Source organism: Babylonia areolata, chromosome 27 (genome assembly GCF_041734735.1).
Source record: "Babylonia areolata isolate BAREFJ2019XMU chromosome 27, ASM4173473v1, whole genome shotgun sequence".
NCBI classification, from domain to species: domain Eukaryota; kingdom Metazoa; phylum Mollusca; class Gastropoda; order Neogastropoda; family Buccinidae; genus Babylonia; species Babylonia areolata.
The window spans coordinates 40,222,596-40,245,452 of record NC_134902.1 but is presented as its reverse complement, the minus strand read 5'-3'; the positions used below and the strand labels follow the sequence as shown (position 1 = coordinate 40,245,452).

General features: G+C 43.4%; 2 protein-coding genes across 11 annotated transcripts in view; one reads left to right on the top strand and one right to left on the bottom strand.

Annotated features, from left to right (window-relative positions):
* Positions 1-4,181: 4,181 nt before the first annotated feature.
* LOC143301323 (uncharacterized) lies at positions 4,182-12,099 on the top strand. The gene is made up of 2 exons (XM_076615539.1): positions 4,182-11,893; positions 11,970-12,099. Exon 1 carries the CDS (start codon positions 8,793-8,795, stop codon positions 10,047-10,049), a length of 1,257 nt encoding a protein of 418 aa, XP_076471654.1. The 5' UTR covers positions 4,182-8,792; the 3' UTR covers positions 10,050-11,893; positions 11,970-12,099.
* A 1,404-nt stretch (positions 12,100-13,503) lies between these two features.
* LOC143301321 (uncharacterized) overlaps positions 13,504-22,857 on the bottom strand; it is a 205,155-nt gene continuing 195,801 nt past the window's right edge. For 4 of the 10 annotated variants that reach the window (XM_076615535.1, XM_076615528.1, XM_076615537.1 and 1 more), the window contains 4 exons: positions 18,863-18,959; positions 16,345-16,437; positions 14,248-15,121; positions 13,943-14,067 (listed from right to left, as the gene is read on the bottom strand). In XM_076615535.1, the coding sequence (XP_076471650.1) occupies positions 15,035-15,121; positions 16,345-16,437; positions 18,863-18,959 (277 nt within the window). In that variant the 3' untranslated portion in view covers positions 13,943-14,067; positions 14,248-15,034. Of the gene's footprint in view, positions 13,548-13,926; positions 15,122-16,344; positions 16,438-18,862; positions 18,960-22,857 lie in introns of those variants that run through there. The other 6 variants (XM_076615531.1, XM_076615530.1, XM_076615532.1 and 3 more) reach the window with 6 other exon arrangements.

Here is a 22,857-nt window from a genome sequence, read left to right as displayed (position 1 = left end):
GTGGCACAGAAAACACTTCAGATTCCTCCATGTCTGTCGGTTGTGTATCAAAGCCTGGGCTCTGCGAATAAACTGTCCAAGTCTGTAGATAGCATGTCTCCCATGTGTGTGGATAGCATGTCTCCCATGTCTGTAGATAGCATGTCTCCCATGTGTGTCAAAAGCATGTCTCCCATGTGTGTGGATAGCATGTTTCCCATGTGTGTCAATAGCATGTCTCCCATATGTGTGGACAGCATGTCTCCCATGTGTGTCCATAGCATGTCTCTCATGTGTGTCCATAGCATGTCTCCCATGTGTGTCCATAGCATGTCTCCCATGTGTGTCCATAGCATGTCTCCCATGTGTGTAGATAGCATGTCTCTCATGTGTGTCCATAGCATGTCTCCCATGTGTGTCAGTAGCATGTCTCCCATGTGTGTCAACAGCATGTCTCTCATGTCTGTAGATAGCATGTCTCCCATGTGTGTGGATAGCATGTCTCCCATGTCTGTAGACAGCATGTCTCCCATGTGTGTCAGTAGCATGTCTCCCATGTGTGTCAACAGCATGTCTCCCATGTGTGTGGATAGCATGTCTCCCATGTGTGTAGATAGCATGTCTCCCATGTGTGTAGATAGCATGTCTCCCATGTGTGTCAACAGCATGTCTCCCATGTGTGTCAGTAGCATGTCTCCCATGTGTGTCAACAGCATGTCTCTCATGTCTGTAGATAGCATGTCTCCCATGTGTGTAGATAGCATGTCTCTAATGTGTGTCGATAGCATGTCTCCCATGTCTGTAGATAGCATGTCTGCAAATATATAGCATGTCTGGATAGCATGTCTGTAGATATATAGCATGTCTGTGGATATATAGCATGTCTGTAGATATATAGCATGTCTATAGTTAGCATGTCTGTAGATATATAGCATGTCTGTAATTAGTATGTCTGTAGATATATTGCATGTCTGTAATTAGCATGTCTGTAGATATATATATATATATATATATATATATATATATATATATATATATATATATAGCATGTCTATAGTTAGCATGTCTATAGTTAGCATGTCTGTAGATATATAGCATGTCTGCAGTTGTGTCTTTAGATAACATGTATGTAGATATATAGCATGTCTGTAGTTCGCATGTCTGTAGTTAGCTAGCATGTCATTAGTTAGCATGTCTGTCGTCAATGTGTGTTGACTGAGTACCAGTTTACAGAAGTACAGTCTGAAGTCCCAAAATGTGACACTGCCAGTGACGTGGGAACCACACCCATACTGGACTTGTTCTAGTTGTGGTGTTTTATTGCAGCTTCAAAGACAATGTTTGTACAACAAGGCATGAACTGTGTGAAACAACACCAGTCAAACAAAGAATGCATATCAGTCACAGATGTCCTCAATATTGCTAACATGGTGCTCCTATAATTAAAACCTGGATGATGATACTACAGTATTGTAAACCTTGTATGGTGCAGAAACTGAAACGTTTAGAAACATGCACTTCACTCATCATGGTCTAAAAAGTAATCAAGACTGAATTAAGTACAGCTAAAAAATTAGAGTTGTCATCTCAGTAATGTAAAACACAATCAACAAAGAGTGCTGCATTTATTTAAAATGATTGATCAGTGAATCAAGTTAGTTAAACCAACAGCTAATGTAAGAAGAAATAGTCTGAACACAAGTCGAAGCAAACCGCTACATGTATACTGATGACTGAGTATTTGAGGGAAACGTGCTGTGCCTGAACAAAACAATAACTGTAGTGGAGTAACACTGTGCTCAGTGATGTTCACCTCTGCTCCAGTCTCTGGACACCAGTCCTGCCACAGGTACAAGGGCTGTCACTGGATTCAGGGCTTATTCCCTCCCCTTGTTGCCAACAAGACCTAACCCATAAAATGGCTGACTCCAAACCTGAGAATAAAGAATGGATGACAAAGATGATTTTGAAAACGAGGAGTTTGCCTACGTGATCTTAGCAATGCAAAGAATATATTGTGGGCTTTAAAACTTCCTACCCCAGTGTTCAGCAGCAGAAGACCTGATAAACTTTAAAACTATATCCCCTCTCGTGAATCACAATATGTGAATGGGATAATCATTCATCTAAATTCAATTAACCTGTTATCAATATGGACAACACCTTTACTACTTCAAAAACACATGAATATGGAAACATAGAAATTATTCCAAATAAAAAGGAGTGGGCCACAACAAAGTGGTAGTATCACACTCTACAACTCGCCAAGTGTTCTAACATCTGTGAACACTGTAAAGCAATCAGAAAGCTTCATAGCCTTTTTTTTTTTTTTTTATCTGCAGCGCTATTCTCTCCTGCCTTGAGAATGAACATGATGACAAGAAAGAGGAAAAAGAATACAACTTTCCAATGAAACGTGATGACAAGGAAACAGACAATGAGTACAACTTTCCAATGAAACGTGATGACAAAGAAATAGACGATGAGTACAACTTTCCAATGAAACGTGATGACAAAGAAATAGACGATGAGTACAACTTTCCAATGAAACGTGATGACAAGGAAGAAGAACAAGAGTACAACTTTGCAGCAAACACAAGCAACCGCCATAGGTTTCTTTCAAAAGAAATAAGCACATCAAGCTTTGGGTTTTGTTCTGAAGATTGCACCAGGGAAGGAAAAAACAAAAGCATCTCTCACTGTATAGCTGTGTAAAGTGTTGAACAAAGGGCAATGGAGAGAGAAGTCAAACCAAATGGTTTGTTTTGTTCATAAAAATAGGTTCTTAAAATGATATATTTAGCCTTAGAGAAGAAACGGAAATCCTCAAACTCCAGTACTTTCCCTTTCTTCCCTGGCCAAGGGAAAAAGTCATCAAAAGATTCAAGTCTCTTTTTCTTTTCAGGCATAAAAAACAAACAATAAAAAAAACCCAAAACAATGGTTCCAAGGTTAAAAGTATCACTTCTGTTTACATAGAATGTTGATGAGTATTTACAGTATTGTTGCACAGAATGAGATGACAAAGCAGCTATATGACAACATAAATATAAAGTACAATCATATTAACATCACTACAACAGTCCTTCAAAGTATATCCTGCATCAATGCATGCACACACTCACACACACACACACACACACAGAAAGAAAAATCTCTTTGGGTGAAATACACTGCATCTGCAAAAGCTGAACAAGATTAAAGTGAAATTTCAGGGGGGAAATATCTGTTTTAGAAACAAAACTTCCATGTGAATAAATCCAGGCCACAGAGTTTTACAGAATCTCACTGAAAACTGAAACAAAACACGCATGTACCGAGGAAAAAAAAAGAGTGATCAAGGAAAACATGAAAATGTCAAAACTGCTTATGGAGGTCAGCTTCATATAACACTTGAGTTGTTCAGTTTTTTCAGTGCTGCATCATGGAGTGTGGATTCACCCATACACTCTACACCCCATCATCAAAGGGAAGTAAACCAACATGCCCCTGACCTACACTTCAATCCAACACACTGGTTAGCGGGGGAAAACGTGGTTAAAAAAACGACAAAAAAAAAGGGATCATCAACCAAAACATTTGACCAATCTCTGACAGTCTTCCAGGCCTCAGTTTTACCACGAAGCTCACCAGACATGATCAGATCATCTACAGCTTCAAGTATCTGCCTGCTGATCAAATCTGGAGTTGAGCACAGACAGTGAACAGAAAAAAACACCAGAGGTGTATAAAATGAAATGATGTAGTAATTCGTTTTTTCCCCTAATTTGAGCTCACTTTGTATTATTTTGTTCTGTTTCATACCTTTATCATTAACTGTCAGACACAGCAATCACCAGATTACTATCAACTAGCTATAATCACCCCACAGTTAGTTTCTAGTCTTCCTGGAATGGTGAAACACTGCCCCACAGTTAGTTTCTAGTCTTCCTGGAATGTTGAGACACTGCCCCACAGTTAGTTTCTAGTCTTCCTGGAATGTTGAGACACTGCCCCACAGTTAGTTTCTAGTCTTCCTGGAATGTTGAGACACTGCCCCACAGTTAGTTTCTAGTCTTCCTGGAATGTTAAGACACTGCCCCACAGTTAGTTTCTAGTCTTCCTGGAATGTTAAGACACTGCCCCACAGTTAGTTTCTAGTCTTCCTGGAATGGTAGACTGCCCCACAGTTAGTTTCTAGTCTTCCTGGAATGTGAGACACTGCCCCACAGTTAGTTTCTAGTCTTCCTGGAATGTTAAGACACTGCCCCACAGTTAGTTTCTAGTCTTCCTGGAATGTTGAGACACTGCCCCACAGTTAGTTTCTAGTCTTCCTGGAATGGTAGACTGCCCCACAGTTAGTTTCTAGTCTTCCTGGAATGTTGAGACACTGCCCCACAGTTAGTTTCTAGTCTTCCTGGAATGTTGAGACACTGCCCCACAGTTAGTTTCTAGTCTTCCTGGAATGGTGACTGCCCCACAGTTAGTTTCTAGTCTTCCTGGAATGTTAAGACACTGCCCCACAGTTAGTTTCTAGTCTTCCTGGAATGTTGAGACACTGCCCCACAGTTAGTTTCTAGTCTTCCTGGAATGGTGACCTGCCCCACAGTTAGTTTCTAGTCTTCCTGGAATGGTGAAACGCTGACACACAGTTACTTTCTAGTCTTCCTGGAATGTTAAGACACTGCCCCACAGTTAGTTTCTAGTCTTCCTGGAATGTTGAGACACTGCCCCACAGTTAGTTTCTAGTCTTCCTGGAATGGTGAAACACTGCCCCACAGTTAGTTTCTAGTCTTCCTGGAATGGTGACTGCCCCACAGTTAGTTTCTAGTCTTCCTGGAATGTTGAGACACTGCCCCACAGTTAGTTTCTAGTCTTCCTGGAATGTTGAGACACTGCCCCACAATTAGTTTCTAGTCTTCCTGGAATGGTGACTGCCCCACAGTTAGTTTCTAGTCTTCCTGGAATGTTAAGACACTGCCCCACAGTTAGTTTCTAGTCTTCCTGGAATGGTGAAACACTGCCCCACAGTTAGTTTCTAGTCTTCCTGGAATGTTGAGACACTGCCCCACAGTTAGTTTCTAGTCTTCCTGGAATGGTGAAACGCTGACACACAGATTACTTTCTAGTCTTCCTGGAATGTTAAGACACTTCCCCACAGTTAGTTTCTAGTCTTCCTGGAATGTTGAGACACTGCCCCACAGTTAGTTTCTAGTCTTCCTGGAATGTTGAGACACTGCCCCACAGTTAGTTTCTAGTCTTCCTGGAATGGTGACTGCCCCACAGTTAGTTTCTAGTCTTCCTGGAATGTTAAGACACTGCCCCACAGTTAGTTTCTAGTCTTCCTGGAATGGTGAAACACTGCCCCACAGTTAGTTTCTAGTCTTCCTGGAATGTTAAGACACTACCCCACAGTTAGTTTCTAGTCTTCCTGGAATGTTAAGACACTGACCAAACCACTGCCATGCACTACACATGACCAGTTAGATATCTCCACAGGCATGACATTGGTCGCTCTTTTCATGACAGCTGTTCTTCCCACAGAACTGAGGACTGCAAGGAGTATCATTCAGCCAGTGATCTGTTCATTCAAAATGTGAAACCTTGGTGACAAGTTAATAATGCCTACTTGATTTCTTTTCTTTCTTACCTTTTTTTTTCTTTTAAATCATGACCATCATTTAAAATTGGCATAATAAAAAAAATCCAAAAAATAAAACAATCTGAATACAATATATACAGACAAATCAAGAATAATTTTAGTCACCCAATTACTTGCTTGTAACACAGAAAAGTACTACAGACAAAAATAAAACTGAATAATCTGGCAGTAGTTTGTCTGGCCCTAATGTCAGGAAAATGTGATCATTAATTGTTCAAGGCCCTCATCAGTACCTTTCAGCAGGAAAACGGTTTTACCATTCAAAATCTATCAACAGCCCTAATTTAGCCGTTTGAATCACCAATCCTGACACTGTGCCCTGTGTGAACACAAATTCCATTCAAAGCAAAAGATACAATCCATGTGTGTGTGTTTTAGAGGTGCAGCACATTTTCAACACATCCAACTGTTCAGTGTGTACATATCCTCGCCACCTAAAGTAGATCTAAATTTTCTGCTTTGAAATAAGAATTCTGCCAACGCTTTAGTGTCAACAGCTCGTGATGAAGCACTTACAAAGCACAGTTTTATTCTGAAGCATGGAACCAGCACAATCAAATCAAACGCAATCTACTGTGGAACTAGACTGTGCATTCTCCGCAACATGAAAACGACGTGTGATATGCATGTTGTGTGTAGCCGTCCCCATACGGAGCTGAGACATTTTAAAACATCAGATATGGTTCTGGAATAAAACAGCAATAAACAACTTGCCATACTTTGCACTTGCTTGCTAACTGTTACCCGACATCATGAACATTTTTTGCACAGAAAAAAAAAGGGATTTTTTAGTTTATAAATCTATTTCAAAATGGCTTGACAAAAACAACATTGATACAAAAAACATTAAAGCTCTCAGCAAACCCCACCCCCCACCAAAAAAGATCCACAAAAAGCCGGCACGAAGAGGAATGCAATGTGCTGAACACTCCAACACTAACCCAGCACAGTGACGTGACAAACTAATGTGCTGAACACTCCAACACTAACCCAACACTAACCCAGCACAGTGACGTGACAAACTAATGTGCTGAACACTCCAACACTAACCCAACACTAACCCAGCACAGTGACGTGACAAACTAATGTGCTGAACACTCCAACACAAACCCAACACTAACCCAGCACAGTGACGTGACAAACTAATGTGCTGAACACTCCAACACTAACCCAGCACAGTGACGTGACAAACTAATGTGCTGAACACTCCAACACTAACCCAGCACACTGACGTGACAAACTAATGTGCTGAACACTCCAACACTAACCCAGCACAGTGACGTGACAAACTAATGTGCTGAACACTCCAACACTAACCCAGCACAGTGACGTGACAAACTAATGTGCTGAACACTCCAACACTAACCCAGCACAGTGACGTGACAAACTAATGTGCTGAACACTCCAACACTAACCCAGCACACTGACGTGACAAACTAACATGCTGAACACTCCAACACTAACCCAGCACACTGACGTGACAAACTAATGTGCTGAACACTCCAACACAAACCCAGCACAGTGACGTGACAAACTAATGTGCTGAACACTCCAACACTAACCCAGCACAGTGACGTGACAAACTAATGTGCTGAACACTCCAACACTAACCCAGCACACTGATGTGACAAACTAACATGCTGAACACTCCAACACTAACCCAGCACAGTGACGTGACAAACTAATGTGCTGAACACTCCAACACTAACCCAGCACAGTGACGTGACAAACTAATGTGCTGAACACTCCAACACGAACCCAGCACACTGACGTGACAAACTAACATGCTGAACACTCCAACACTAACCCAGCACACTGACGTGACAAACTAATGTGCTGAACACTCCAACACTAACCCAACACTAACCCAGCACACTGACGTGACAAACTAATGTGCTGAACACTCCAACACAAACCCAGCACAGTGACGTGACAAACTAATGTGCTGAACACTCCAACACGAACCCAACACTAACCCAGCACAGTGACGTGACAAACTAATGTGCTGAACACTCCAACACTAACCCAACACAGTGACGTGACAAACTAATGTGCTGAACACTCCAACACAAACCCAGCACAGTGACGTGACAAACTAATGTGCTGAACACTCCAACACGAACCCAACACTAACCCAGCACACTGACGTGACAAACTAATGTGCTGAACACTCCAACACTAACCCAACACAGTGACGTGACAAACTAATGTGCTGAACACTCCAACACTAACCCAGCACAGTGACGTGACAAACTAATGTGCTGAACACTCCAACACTAACCCAGCACAGTGACGTGACAAACTAATGTGCTGAACACTCCAACACTAACCCAGCACACTGACGTGACAAACTAACATGCTGAACACTCCAACACTAACCTAGCACACTGACGTGACAAACTAATGTGCTGAACACTCCAACACAAACCCAGCACAGTGACGTGACAAACTAATGTGCTGAACACTCCAACACTAACCCAGCACACTGATGTGACAAACTAACATGCTGAACACTCCAACACTAACCCAGCACAGTGATGTGACAAACTAATGTGCTGAACACTCCAACACTAACCCAGCACACTGACGTGACAAACTAACATGCTGAACACTCCAACACTAACCCAGCACACTGACGTGACAAACTAATGTGCTGAACACTCCAACACTAACCCAGCACAGTGACGTGACAAACTAATGTGCTGAACACTCCAACACTAACCCAGCACACTGACGTGACAAACTAATGTGCTGAACACTCCAACACTAACCCAGCACAGTGACGTGACAAACTACAGCTGACACAAACATCTCTCTTGGCTTTGGATGTACAATATCAAATAGAAGTGATCGCAGATATGTTTGATCAGTTTAGACAAAAAACTCAAAAAGAACCTTGGGTATTCAACATTTAAAATAGCAGCATTGTATTAAAAAAACAAACATATCAATATACACCAGTATTACAAACATGAATATTTACACCAAGAATGAGCCATACATACATTTTCATCGACTGTCATTGTGTAAATCCTGTTGAAGGTGGGGAATGTGGAATAAGCTGATGGTTTGGTTTAACCACATTAACTTTCTACATTCCTAATTCTTTAAAGTCAACATAATTCATTTTTGCTGCCATTACATATTTTTTTTCAAAATTCTAAATTTATGAATGAAGAGGTGGAACAACAGAGAAAGAAGACATAACAAAATGTGGAATGGAAAAATGGAATGGAAAACATGGTTCAGGACCATAACCGTCACTCTTGATCCCTACATGGAGATGGGGGGTGGCAATATGGCTGACTTTTCTTCCTGTATCATTCCTCAAGGACAGCCAATTAATGTCCACACCAGCAAATCACTGTGCTACTACATTCCTCAAGGACAGCCAATTAATGTCCACACCAGCAAATCACTGTGCTACTACATTCCTCAAGGACAGCCAATTAATGTCCACACCAGCAAATCACTGTGCTTCTACATTCCTCAAGGACAGCCAATTAATGTCCACACCAGCAAATCACTGTGCTACTACATTCCTCAAGGACAGCCAATTAATGTCCACACCAGCAAATCACTGTGCTTCTACATTCCTCAAGGACAGCCAATTAATGTCCACATCAGCAAATCACTGTGCTACTACATTCCTCAAGGACAGCCAATTAATGTCCACACCAGCAAATCACTGTGCTACTACATTCCTCAAGGACAGCCAATTAATGTCCACACCAGCAAATCACTGTGCTTCTACATTCCTCAAGGACAGCCAATTAATGTCCACATCAGCAAATCACTGTGCTACTACATTCCTCAAGGACAGCCAATTAATGTCCACACCAGCAAATCACTGTGCTACTACATTCCTCAAGGACAGCCAATTAATGTCCACACCAGCAAATCACTGTCCTACTACATTCCTCAAGGACAGCCAATTAATGTCCACACCAGCAAATCACTGTGCTACTACATTCCTCAAGGACAGCCAATTAATGTCCACACCAGCAAATCACTGTGCTTCTACATTCCTCAAGGACAGCCAATTAATGTCCACACCAGCAAATCACTGTGCTACTACATTCCTCAAGGACAGCCAATTAATGTCCACACCAGCAAATCACTGTGCTTCTACATTCCTCAAGGACAGCCAATTAATGTCCACACCAGCAAATCACTGTGCTTCTACATTCCTCAAGGACAGCCAATTAATGTCCACACCAGCAAATCAGTGTGCTTCTACATCCCTCAAGGACAGCAGATTAACATCCACACCAGCATATCACTGCCCTACACACACTCCATGCTGCCTGTCACACGATGTCTGCTGTTAACCAGCTGTCTTCAGCTGCCTGACCCTCGACTCAGTTCCACAAACCACCATGGTTTCTCTACATGTCCACAAGAGAGATCTGAAGGCTTTCAATGCTGACCTCAACTCCTGGGAAGCTGCAGCCTCGGGACAATCACCTGGAGGCAGGTGGTGCAGAAAGGCCTCTCCAGGTGTGACGGGACACTTGCAAAAAGACTGAGGAGAAAGGCCCAAAGCCAGCCAGACAGATCAGTCCAACATCGCCTGACACGTGTGTTGGTCTGTCCAGCCACATCCAGCGCTGCATCCATCAACACTCACAGTGCAACTCCCCACTTTGTCAATACTGACAGACGCCGATATATCTATATCTCAAAATATGATGATTTCTCTTTTTGTGAGCATGACTGACCAAAGACTATGGACATGGGACACAGTGAACAACAACACTACGCTGTCTACACACACGTCAGTTCCCTCAGTGCGATGGACCACAGACTATGGACATGGGACACAGTCAACAACACTACGCTGTCTACACACACGTCAGTTCCCTCAGTGCGATGGACCACAGACTATGGACATGGGACACAGTCAACAACAACACTACACTGTCTACACACACGTCAGTTCCCTCAGTGCAATGGACCAACTGTCCTGGCTCAATACTGCTAGCTGCTTCAAAACACATACTCCAGGACAAAGAAACAAAACACATACTCCAGGACAAAGAAACAAAACAATTCAAAGAGACAAACCTACTTTCAAGGCACGTAGAAACTACAGCCACATACAAGATGTCTCCACTGGAATGTGATATATGAGTAGAAAAATGATTGTTTTATGATATGGCCGACAATTCCAAACAGTTCAAAACATAAACTGCTACTGAAAAAGATGACAAGAAAAACACCAGAGACTACCTCAGTATGCAGTGTGTAACATAACATGTGCAGACTGATCTAAACACTGAATGACAAAGAAGATAAATATCATAACAAGATCTGTGGTGTCATAACAAGTCATCATTCCAAAAACAAATCAAAATCTCCTGGCTCAGTCATTATATACATGAAACTGGCACTACACGGCGACAGGGTGTGTTCAAACCAACCCGCACACAAGTATTGACGTCATCTGACACAATAATATCAGCAACACGGAGACGCGCTATGTACACAAGCTACACACTGTAACACTGACCACCAATGACTGTGGCGACTGCAGACAATGTGGGAACAGACCAAAGCAATTCCACAGAAATATCAAAGGGTCATGTACAATCCCTTCATGAAATGTATTGTCTGACTGCAGGTTTGGACTGGCGGCAACACAGCAGGCTGATCAACACAGTGAAACCCCTTCAGTGCCAGGGGGAAAATTGTACAGAGTGCTGTTTCAAGGCAAAAAAAAATCTCCAAAACAATAATCCTACAACTGAGAAAATGGTCTGGAGATACACCACTCTCGTGAAACTGTGAGACTTTTCAGCCTTACAGAGTTATTTCCCTTTTTCTGATGACGTCATCAGTGATGTCACGAGGCACTCAAGGGGTTTGAATAGATTAAAAAATGTCAGTGCAGGATTTCTGTTCCCTTTTGTTTCCTGCCCAGCTGTCTGTACATTCCTTGCCCCGCCCCCTTCCTTCAGGATCACTGTAGGTATTGTACTGTTTTACTTTGGCTCTGACAGATTCCTTGGAGTGAAATTCTGCCAGCTCTCACCCCAAGACATGGTGTACAGGTACAGTACCACCCTGACACCCAGTCTGTCCAATCATCTCCCTACCAGCTCTCCCCAAGACATGGTGTACAGGTACAGTACCACCCTGACACCCAGTCTGTCCAATCATCTCCCTACCAGCTCTCTCCCCAAGACATGGTGTACAGGTACAGTACCACCCTGACACCCAGTCTGTCCAATCATCTCCCTACCAGCTCTCTCCCCAAGACATGGTGTACAGGTACAGTACCACCCTGACACCCAGTCTGTCCAATCATCTCCCTACCATCTCTCTCCCAAGACATGGTATTGTACAGGTACAGTACCACCCTGACACCCAGTCTGTCCAATCATCTCCCTACCAGCTCTCCCCAAGACATGGTGTACAGGTACAGTACCACCCTGACACCCAGTCTGTCCAATCATCTCCCTACCAGCTCTCCCCAAGACATGGTGTACAGGTACAGTACCACCCTGACACCCAGTCTGTCCAATCATCTCCCTACCAGCTCTCTCCCCAAGACATGGTGTTGTACAGGTACAGTACCACCCTGACACCCAGTCTGTCCAATCATCTCCCTACCAGCTCTCTCCCAAGACATGGTGTTGTACAGGTACAGTACCACCCTGACACCCAGTCTGTCCAATCATCTCCCTACCAGCTCTCCCCAAGACATGGTGTGTACAGGTACAGTACCACCCTGACACCCAGTCTGTCCAATCATCTCCCTACCAGCTCTCCCCAAGACATGGTGTTGTACAGGTACAGTACCACCCTGACACCCAGTCTGTCCAATCATCTCCCTACCAGCTCTCCCCAAGACATGGTTGTACAGGTACAGTACCACCCTGACACCCAGTCTGTCCAATCATCTCCCTACCAGCTCTCCCCAAGACATGGTGTACAGGTACAGTACCACCCTGACACCCAGTCTGTCCAATCATCTCCCTACCAGCTCTCCCCAAGACATGGTGTTGTACAGGTACAGTACCACCCTGACACCCAGTCTGTCCAATCATCTCCCTACCAGCTCTCTCCCCAAGACATGGTGTTGTACAGGTACAGTACCACCCTGACACCCAGTCTGTCCAATCATCTCCCTACCAGCTCTCTCCCCAAGACATGGTGTACAGGTACAGTACCACCCTGACACCCAGTCTGTCCAATCATCTCCCTACCAGCTCTCCCCAGCCATGATTCCTGTAGGTCTTTTCGGTACCAAACCTCAGTTTTGGTGTGGGGAAAAAATCAATGGGTATATAAACCTAAGCACAACATAAAACAACTGTCACATGACACATCTAAACTGAAGTTAAAAAGAAAAGAAAAAAGGGGGATGTGCACCATCATCTTTAGCAGCCCTCCAGTGTCTTCAGTACCCAGGACTGTTAAGCGTTTTAAACCTTGTACATTGTATATACAAAACAGCGCTAAAGACAGCAACCATCTGACGGGCGTAAAAACAGCAACCATCTGACGGGCGTAAAAACAGCAACCATCTGACGGGCGTAAAAACAGCAACCATCTGACGGGCGTAAAAACAGCAGCCAAATGTGACAGCAGTATAGTTGATCCAGAACTTGACATGCCACCACAGGCATCCATCACACCCCCACCTCCCTCCCCCCACCCCCGTCTCCCCAACAATAAAACACAATAACCCTAAACCCACACACCGTCAATTTCATGTGAGCATATACACGCACACACATACACATACATACATACACACACACACACATACACACACACACACCACTGTCTGTACTGTGAGGGCCCATCACCTTACACCACTGTCTGTACTGTGAGGGCCCATCACCTTACACCACACCACTGTCTGTACTGAGAGGGCCCATCACCTTACACCACTGTCTGTACTGAGAGGGCCCATCACCTTACACCACACCACTGTCTGTACTGTGAGGGCCCATCACCTTACACCACACCACTGTCTGTACTGTGAGGGCCCATCACCTTACACCACTGTCTGTACTGTGAGGGCCCATCACCTTACACCACTGTCTGTACTGTGAGGGCCCATCACCTTACACCACTGTCTGTACTGTGAGGGCCCATCACCTTACACCACTGTCTGTATTGTGAGGGCCCATCACCTTACATCACACCACTGTCTGTACTGTGAGGGCCCATCACCTTACACCACACCACTGTCTGTACTGTGAGGGCCCATCACCTTACACCACTGTCTGTACTGTGAGGGCCCATCACCTTACACTACTGTCTGTACTGTGAGGGCCCATCACCTTACACCACACCACTGTCTGTACTGTGAGGGCCCATCACCTTACACCACACCACTGTCTGTACTGTGAGGGCCCATCACCTTACACCACTGTCTGTACTGTGAGGGCCCATCACCTTACACCACTGTCTGTACTGTGAGGGCCCATCACCTTACATCACTGTCTGTACTGTGAGGGCCCATCACCTTACACCACTGTCTGTACTGTGAGGGCCCATCACCTTACACCACTGTCTGTACTGTGAGGGCCCATCACCTTACACCACACCACTGTCTGTACTGAGAGGGCCCATCACCTTACACCACTGTCTGTACTGTGAGGGCCCATCACCTCAAAGGACTGCAGGAATCTTCACACAATGCTCACCACCGCTGGGTACAGCTGCTCACTTCAGGCTAAACAGACGCTTGTTTTCTGCCCTCGATCTAACAGGGTCAAGTTAGACCCCTGCCATAATGTTTGGTGTTTTGGTCACTTGGTAATATGGAAAAGGAACCTTCCCTGGCTATAACGAACTGGAACCTTCCTTGGCCATAAAGAACAGGAAATGTCCCTGGCTGTAAAGAACATGAAATTCCCTTGGCTATAAGGAACAGGAAACACCCTTGGCTATAAAGAACATGGAACGTCCTTGGCTACAAGGAACAGGAAACGTCCTTGGCTATAAAGCACAGGATACTTCCTTGGCTGTAAAAAAACAGGAATCTTTACTGGCTATAAAAAACAGGGAATTCCCTTGGCTATATAGAAGAGGAAAGTTCCTTGGCTGTATGGAACATGAATCATCTTCTAACATCAGGCTGTGTGGGTCCATCCTTCAGTCAGTCAGAGAAAGCTGACACCTGAGTTGTGAGCCAGCCAACAGCCAACACATTCCTAACACAATGTCACACGGTGACCCCGTTCTCTTCCCCATCCCTCCATCAGGAAAAGCGGCACTGTCCTTGCAGCCTGGAGGTAAAACGCAACACTCCACCGTCCTTGTGGGAAACGACAAATCCTTTGGTTCCGTTTGGCGTCGTCCTGTCTCCCTCACTGTGAACAAGGGGAAGTCACTGTGGTGTGTCCAGTGGGTGGAAGAGTGTACAGGTGGGTGTGGCAGGGGGTGGTGTGTGTCCTAGGGGCAGGTTCGTTTAAACTGCAGGTGGAAGTCCATAATCACCAGGCCTGCTGTGGGCTGTAGTGTGCACAGCTCGTCCACGTTCTGCACACACACACCGACACCGACACACACACACGCACACACATCAGCATAAGTGACCACCACTTGATTGATAACAACATTTCACTGACTGATAATTATAAAGAGCAAACATTTCAAACTGAATCCAGTCATCAGAGCTCAGTGTAAAAACCCGATCTTTCTGTGATTCTTCCTCTTCCCGTTCCACGCTCCATGTGTCTGGAACAGTTCACCTCACGATCTTCACCACCCTCCTTCATTTCAGTCTGTTCAAACTGGTCTGAAAACATCTCTCTTTGAAAGTGCCAAAGGATTGGCCTTCCATACCTTTTTAATGACATCCAGTAATAAGCCATGCAAACTCTGTGTGTGTGTGTGTGTGTGTGTGTGTGTGTGTGTGTGTGTGTGTTAAATAGTGTAATCTGCACAGTCTTTGATTATGTTTTATGCTTTTGTGTGTTAAATCTTTTTTTCCCCCTTTTTTAAGCAATGGCCTATGTGTGTTTACTGTTTACTGTAAAGTGCTTTGAGCTCCTTTCTAGGGAGAGAAGCGATCAACAAGTATCCATTATTACTATCATTGTTATTATCATTATCATTATTAATTACAACTGAAACTGTTTCATTTTGTGTAGTTACAAACAAACCTCGGTTCAAACTGACTCACTGATCAAAACGGTAACAATAACTGTAACCATGTAACTTTTAATCAATTCTCACAATTGTTATAAACTGTGGACAGTTACAGTTTCAGTTACAAGTAGGCATCAAAGCATGCACACTTATCCATATATGCTATATGGAAGGGCTTAAAGAGAGTGAGAAAGAGAGAGATGGGAGAGAGAGAGAGACAGAGAGAGAGACAGAGAAAGACACACAGAGAGAGACTGAGACACAGAGAGAGAGAGACAGAGAGCAAGAGACAGAGAGAGAGATACAGAGAAAGAGAGAGAGAGACAGAGACAGAGAGAGAGAGAGGGAGAGAGAGAGAAAGAGAGAGAGAGAGATATATATAGAGACAGAGAGAGAGACAGAGAGAGAGAGACAGAGGGAGAGAGAGAGAGAGACGGAGAGAGAGAGATGGAGAAAGAGAGAGACAGAGAAAGAGAGAGAGAGAGAGAGAGAGAGAGAGAGAGAGAGAGAGAGAGAGAGAATACATGTAAAAGCACCTCCCAGATACCATAACAACAATGAAATGTGTATATAAAATAAAAAAAATGTAAAAAACGTGGTCATCAACTGACATCATCCGGAATGCCCTGTCCCTCAGCCACACGGAAGGAGTACAACGATCTGAAGTAGGTTCCCACCTGTAGAGACCACTCCACCACCGACCCCTGCAAACACAACACCCCCTTGAAGTGTCACTGTCACTGTCACCTATGTGTCAAAGCATACACAGTGATCAACACCCCCTTGATATGTCACTGTCACTGTCACTGTCACCTAGGTGTCAAAGCATACACAGTGATCAACACCCCCTTGATATGTCACTGTCACTGTCACTGTCACCTAGGTGTCAAAGCATACACAGTGATCAACACCCCCTTGAAGTGTCACTGTCACTGTCACTGTCACCAATGTGTCAAAGCATACACAGTGATCAACACCCCCTTGAAGTGTCACTGTCACTGTCACTGTCACCTATGTGTCAAAGCATACACAGTGATCAACACCCTCTTGATATGTCACTGTCACTGTCGCTGTCACCTATGTGTCAAAGCATACACAGTGATCAACACCCCCTTGAAGTGTCACTGTCACTGTCACTGTCACCTATGTGTCAAAGCATACACAGTGATCAACACCCCCTTGAAGTGTCACTGTCACTGTCACTGTCACCTATGTGTCAAAGCATACACAGTGATCAACACCCCCTTGAAGTGTCACTGTCACTGTCACTGTCACCTATGTGTCAAAGCATACACAGTGATCAACACCCTCTTGATATGTCACTGTCACTGTCGCTGTCACCTATGTGTCAAAGCATACACAGTGATCAACACCCCCCTCTGTCACTGTCACTGTTGCTGTCACCTATGTGTCAAAGCATACACAGTGATCAACACCCCCCTGCTGTGTCACTGTCGCTGTCACTGTCACCGTCACTGTCACCTATGTGTCAAAGCATACACAGTGATCCATGTATGCTACACCACATCTGTTGTATAAAACAGATGGAGCAGATGCTTGACCTTACAACATAAAGCCAACATGCTGGTCAGGTCTTACAGGAGTCTACCCTCAGGTCTGTGGAAAATATTAAAATGAAATGAAATAAAATAAAATAAAAATTTTAAAAAAAGAAATAAAATAACAACATAAACAAACAGCACTACATTAAGATACAATACAGTATAAAAGGCCACAGACTTTGGGACTGTTTTGTTTATATTGATGATGATGAAGGAGGAGGAGGATGACGACTATGTTGCTATGGAGGTCCATTTTGGTTTGGGACTGCGTGACAAGGCTGTACTCTACGCTTCCTGTCATAATGGTATCCCGGCATCAACCAGGCCTGAGAGATACAGACACTTGCAGTGTTGGTCAGGCAATTAGAGCAACACACCCAAAGATGCATCCGTGAAGTGGATGACACTCGACTGTGTGGTCCCAGTCTCCCCATTTAAGCCCACAGCACACTCAACTCTGGGTAGGAGCCGGCCATGGGCTGAAAAACCCACCTCCGCTGGGATTCGAACCCGTGTCCTCCCAGCCGTCAGTTCATGATGCTAACCACTTCGCCATGGCAGCTGGTATTTTGTCTGTGCCTCTTTTGCCTTTGTGCCTAAGTAGACTTCAACGCTGAATGTGAGCCTTGCACAACGGGCACATTCATTCTTATAGCAAAATATTTGTTGGCAGTATCCTGTGGCACATTTTCAGATGAAACCATTTTAGCAGTCTTATTATTTTTTTATATATTTTTTTCCTGTTTAGCTTTTTTATTTTGTATTTCCATAGCCGACAGAATGCTGATTTCAATTACAGGATCTTTAATGTGTGTATTTGATCTTAAGCTTAGTACACATATGACAGGGGTTCAGGCAATAACAGGTCTTCACATCTGTTGACGTGGGAGATCAGAAAATATGCTATAAAACAGCATGACCCCACCAAGGACAGCAGAGTAAGACAGCGATGGGAAGAGGAAGTCTAAGGCCTGCCATGCCCAAGGCAGTGCAGGGAAGGAAGGAGGGTGGCTATAAAACAGCATGACCACACCAAGGACAGCAGAGTAAGACAGCGATGGGAAGAGGACAGTCTAAGGCCTGCCATGCCCAAGGCAGTGCAGGGAAGGAAGGACGGTGGTTATAAAACAGCATGACCCCACCAAGGACAGCAGAGTAAGACAGCGATGGGAAGAGGACAGTCTAAGGCCTGCCATGCCCAAGGCAGTGCAGGGAAGGAAGGAGGGTGGTTATAAAACAGCATGACCCCACCAAGGACAGCAGAGTAAGACAGCGATGGGAAGAGGACAGTCTAAGGCCTGCCATGCCCAAGGCAGTGCAGGGAAGGAAGGAGGGTGGTTATAAAACAGCATGACCACACCAAGGACAGCAGAGTAAGACAGCGATGGGAAGAGGACAGTCTAAGGCCTGCCATGCCCAAGGCAGTGCAGGGAAGGAAGGAGGGTGGTTATAAAACAGCATGACCCCACCAAGGACAGCAGAGTAAGACAGCGATGGGAAGAGGACAGTCTAAGGCCTGCCATGCCCAAGGCAGTGCAGGGAAGGAAGGAGGGTGGCTGTGACTGACGTTTCTGATTGTCCGCTGGGGGTGGCTGAGGGTGATCAGGGGGCAGGCGCTGAAGGACTGAGCTCTACACATGGCCACGTGGCGTGACTTGTTCATCCTGTAACACAACAACAACAACGATCATCATGATGATGATGACAATGATACAAATGATAATAATGATGACAATAACTACAACAACAATAATGATAATAACAATAACAATAAAAGAAAAGGTAATAATGATATCAATAATGATTATGTTAACTGTGACAATAACAGCAATGATGGTGACAATACTACTACTACTACTAACAACAACAATAATAACAACAATAATAATAATATCAATAATGATGATGTTAATAGTGACAATAACAACAGCAACAATAATGATAATGGCAATGACGAACATGAGGATGATGATATTCAGAATAAGAAAAAGAAGAATAATTATAAGAATAACTGGAAGAATTGGATGAGGTGGAGGAGGAGGAGGAGGAGGAGGAGGAGGAGGAAGAGGAGGAAGAGAAGCAGCAGCAGCAACAAGGAAAAAAACAGAATAACATCAAGAACAGTTTGTTTCTGGTTAAACTGTTTTAGTCAGTGACAGACTACAAAGTGCTATCGTAATCGTATGTGAAAGAAATTGGTTAAGGTGTATTTAATGCACTGCCGAGTGCTAACTGTTTGGGGGAAAATAAGCTTTTAAAAAAAACAATCTGAATGTGTCAAAAGTGCCCAAAGTGCAGCATGTAAGAAAAGCCATTGAGAAGCTGTTTAACCCTTTAACTGTTTAACCCTTTAACTTCCAGAAGTTTTGTGATTTTAGCAAAATAATCACCAATCTCTATATTAAAAAAAAAAAAAAATGCTCACAAGTATGTAAAAGAATATGTTTTCTTGAAGGAAAACGAATGGATAATATAATTATCACAAGTTCAATGTTGACAGGATGAGATAACTCCCCATCAAGGGAAGATAACTATTGAAAAAAGAAATACACAAAATATCTTCTTTTTTTTCTTCTCTCTCTCTTTTTTTTAAAGAAGAGAATTCCAGTTTGTTTATTTGATGGATGGAAATGGTCCTAAAATAATAGAAATGTATCAGACACAACAACAAGTGCAATTATGTTGCTTCCTCCACTATCATGCTTTAAACATACACACTGTACATAAACACTCACAAACACCCACACACACACCCTCCCACCCAAACACCCACAAACACTATCACACAATATTGCAACATAAAATCTCACTGTAAACAATATTTCCACTTGAAGCCTTCGTCTGGAGAGTTCACCCCCAAATGAATGTTTCACGTTAAAATACTGGGTTTTTTCTGTCAGTGTATATTGTAGCAAGAAATCATCATCACGATTTACATCAAAATCACTTCAGCTGATCAACAACAACACTTTCATTTTCCATCACATTATCATAGTTGATACTGTAAACTTTGTGTGGAAAATCAAACGGAATTCTAGCCACCTCACCACACATCCTAGCAGCCATTTTAAAAAGCTCAAAAGTTTTTGCTCTGCACAAGGCAAGAAATCGCATCAAAATCAAGCCCAAACTTGCTGAGAAATTGCATTGTAGACGCATCAAGGCAGTCACCATTTGCAATGAAGTAAATCCATTCCATTGAGTGGCTGGACTGTTGATAAAGCAGTTACCCCATAACCACCGATATATCCATGGTTGGGGATGAAAGGCTTAATGGGCTGTATGTATATAAACTCATTTGGAAGCAGCTATGTACCAGGCAACCTATGTAAATATTGTTCACTGCTGATCTGGTCTGTGTTAATGTTCTTTCCTTGACAGTAACTAACCCAACACCTTTCTACAACCACCACTAACTGTGTGGTCTGTGTTAATGTTCTTTCCTTGACAGTAACTAACCCAACACCTTTCTACAACCACCACTAACTGTGTGGTCTGTGTTAATGTTCTTTCCCTGACAGTAACTAACCCAACACCTTTCTACAACCACCACTAACTGTGAGGTCTGTGTTAATGTTCTTTCCTGGACAGTAACTGACCCAACACCTTTCTACAACCACTAACTGTGTGGTCTGTGTTAATGTTCTTTCCTTGACAGTAACTAACCCAACACCTTTCTACAACCACCACTAACTGTGTGGTCTGTGTTAATGTTCTTTCCTTAACAGTAACTAACCCAACACCTTTCTACAACCACCACTAACTGTGTGGTCTGTGTTAATGTTCTTTCCTTGACAGTAACTAACCCAACACCTTTCTACAACCACTAACTGTGTGGTCTGTGTTAATGTTGTTTCCTTGACAGTAACTGACCCAACACCTTTCTACAACCACCACTAACTGTGTGGTCTGTGTTAATGTTGTTTCCTTGACAGTAACTAACCCAACACCTTTCTACAACAACCACTAACTGTGTGGTCTGTGTCAATGTTGTTTCCTTGACAGTAACTAACCCAACACCTTTCTACAACCACTAACTGTGTGGTCTGTGTTAATGTTGTTTCCTTGACAGTAACTAACCCAACACCTTTCTACAACCACTAACTGTGTGGTCTGTGTTAATGTTCTTTCCTTGACAGTAACTAACCCAACACCTTTCTACAATCACCACTAACTGTGTGGTCTGTGTTAATGTTCTTTCCTTGACAGTAACTAACCCAACACCTTTCTACAATCACCACTAACTGTGTGGTCTGTGTTAATGTTCTTTCCCTGACAGTAACTAACCCAACACCTTTCTACAATCACCACTAACTGTGTGGTCTGTGTTAATGTTCTTTCCTTGACAGTAACTAACCCAACACCTTTCTACAACCACCACTAACTGTGTGGTCTGTGTTAATATTGTTTCCTTGACAGTAACTAACCCAACACCTTTCTACAACCACTAACTGTGTGGTCTGTGTTAATGTTCTTTCCTTGACAGTAACTAACCCAACACCTTTCTACAATCACCACTAACTGTGAGGTCTGTGTTAATGTTGTTTCCTTGACAGTAACTAACCCAACACCTTTCTACAACCACCACTAACTGTGTGGTCTGTGTTAATGTTCTTTCCTTGACAGTAACTAACCCAACACCTTTCTACAACCACTAACTGTGTGGTCTGTGTTAATGTTGTTTCCTTGACAGTAACTAACCCAACACCTTTCTACAACCACCACTAACTGTGTGGTCTGTGTTAATGTTGTTTCCTTGACAGTAACTAACCCAACACCTTTCTACAACCACCACTAACTGTGTGGTCTGTGTTAATGTTCTTTCCTTGACAGTAACTAACCCAACACCTTTCTACAACCACCACTAACTGTGTGGTCTGTGTTAATGTTGTTTCCTTGACAGTAACTAACCCAACACCTTTCTACAACCACCACTAACTGTGTGGTCTGTGTTAATGTTGTTTCCTTGACAGTAACTAACCCAACACCTTTCTACAACCACTAACTGTGTGGTCTGTGTTAATGTTCTTTCCCTGACAGTAACTAACCCAACACCTTTCTACAACCACCACTAACTGTGTGGTCTGTGTTAATGTTGTTTCCCTGACAGTAACTAACCCAACACCTTTCTACAACCACTAACTGTGTGGTCTGTGTTAATGTTGTTTCCTGGACAGTAACTAACCCAACACCTTTCTACAACCACTAACTGTGTGGTCTGTGTTAATGTTCTTTCCTTGACAGTAACTAACCCAACACCTTTCTACAACCACCACTAACTGTGTGGTCTGTGTTAATGTTCTTTCCTTGACAGTAACTAACCCAACACCTTTCTACAACCACCACTAACTGTGTGGTCTGTGTTAATGTTCTTTCCTTGACAGTAACTAACCCAACACCTTTCTACAACCACTAACTGTGTGGTCTGTGTTAATGTTGTTTCCTTGACAGTAACTGACCCAACACCTTTCTACAACCACCACTAACTGTGTGGTCTGTGTTAATGTTGTTTCCTTGACAGTAACTAACCCAACACCTTTCTACAACAACCACTAACTGTGT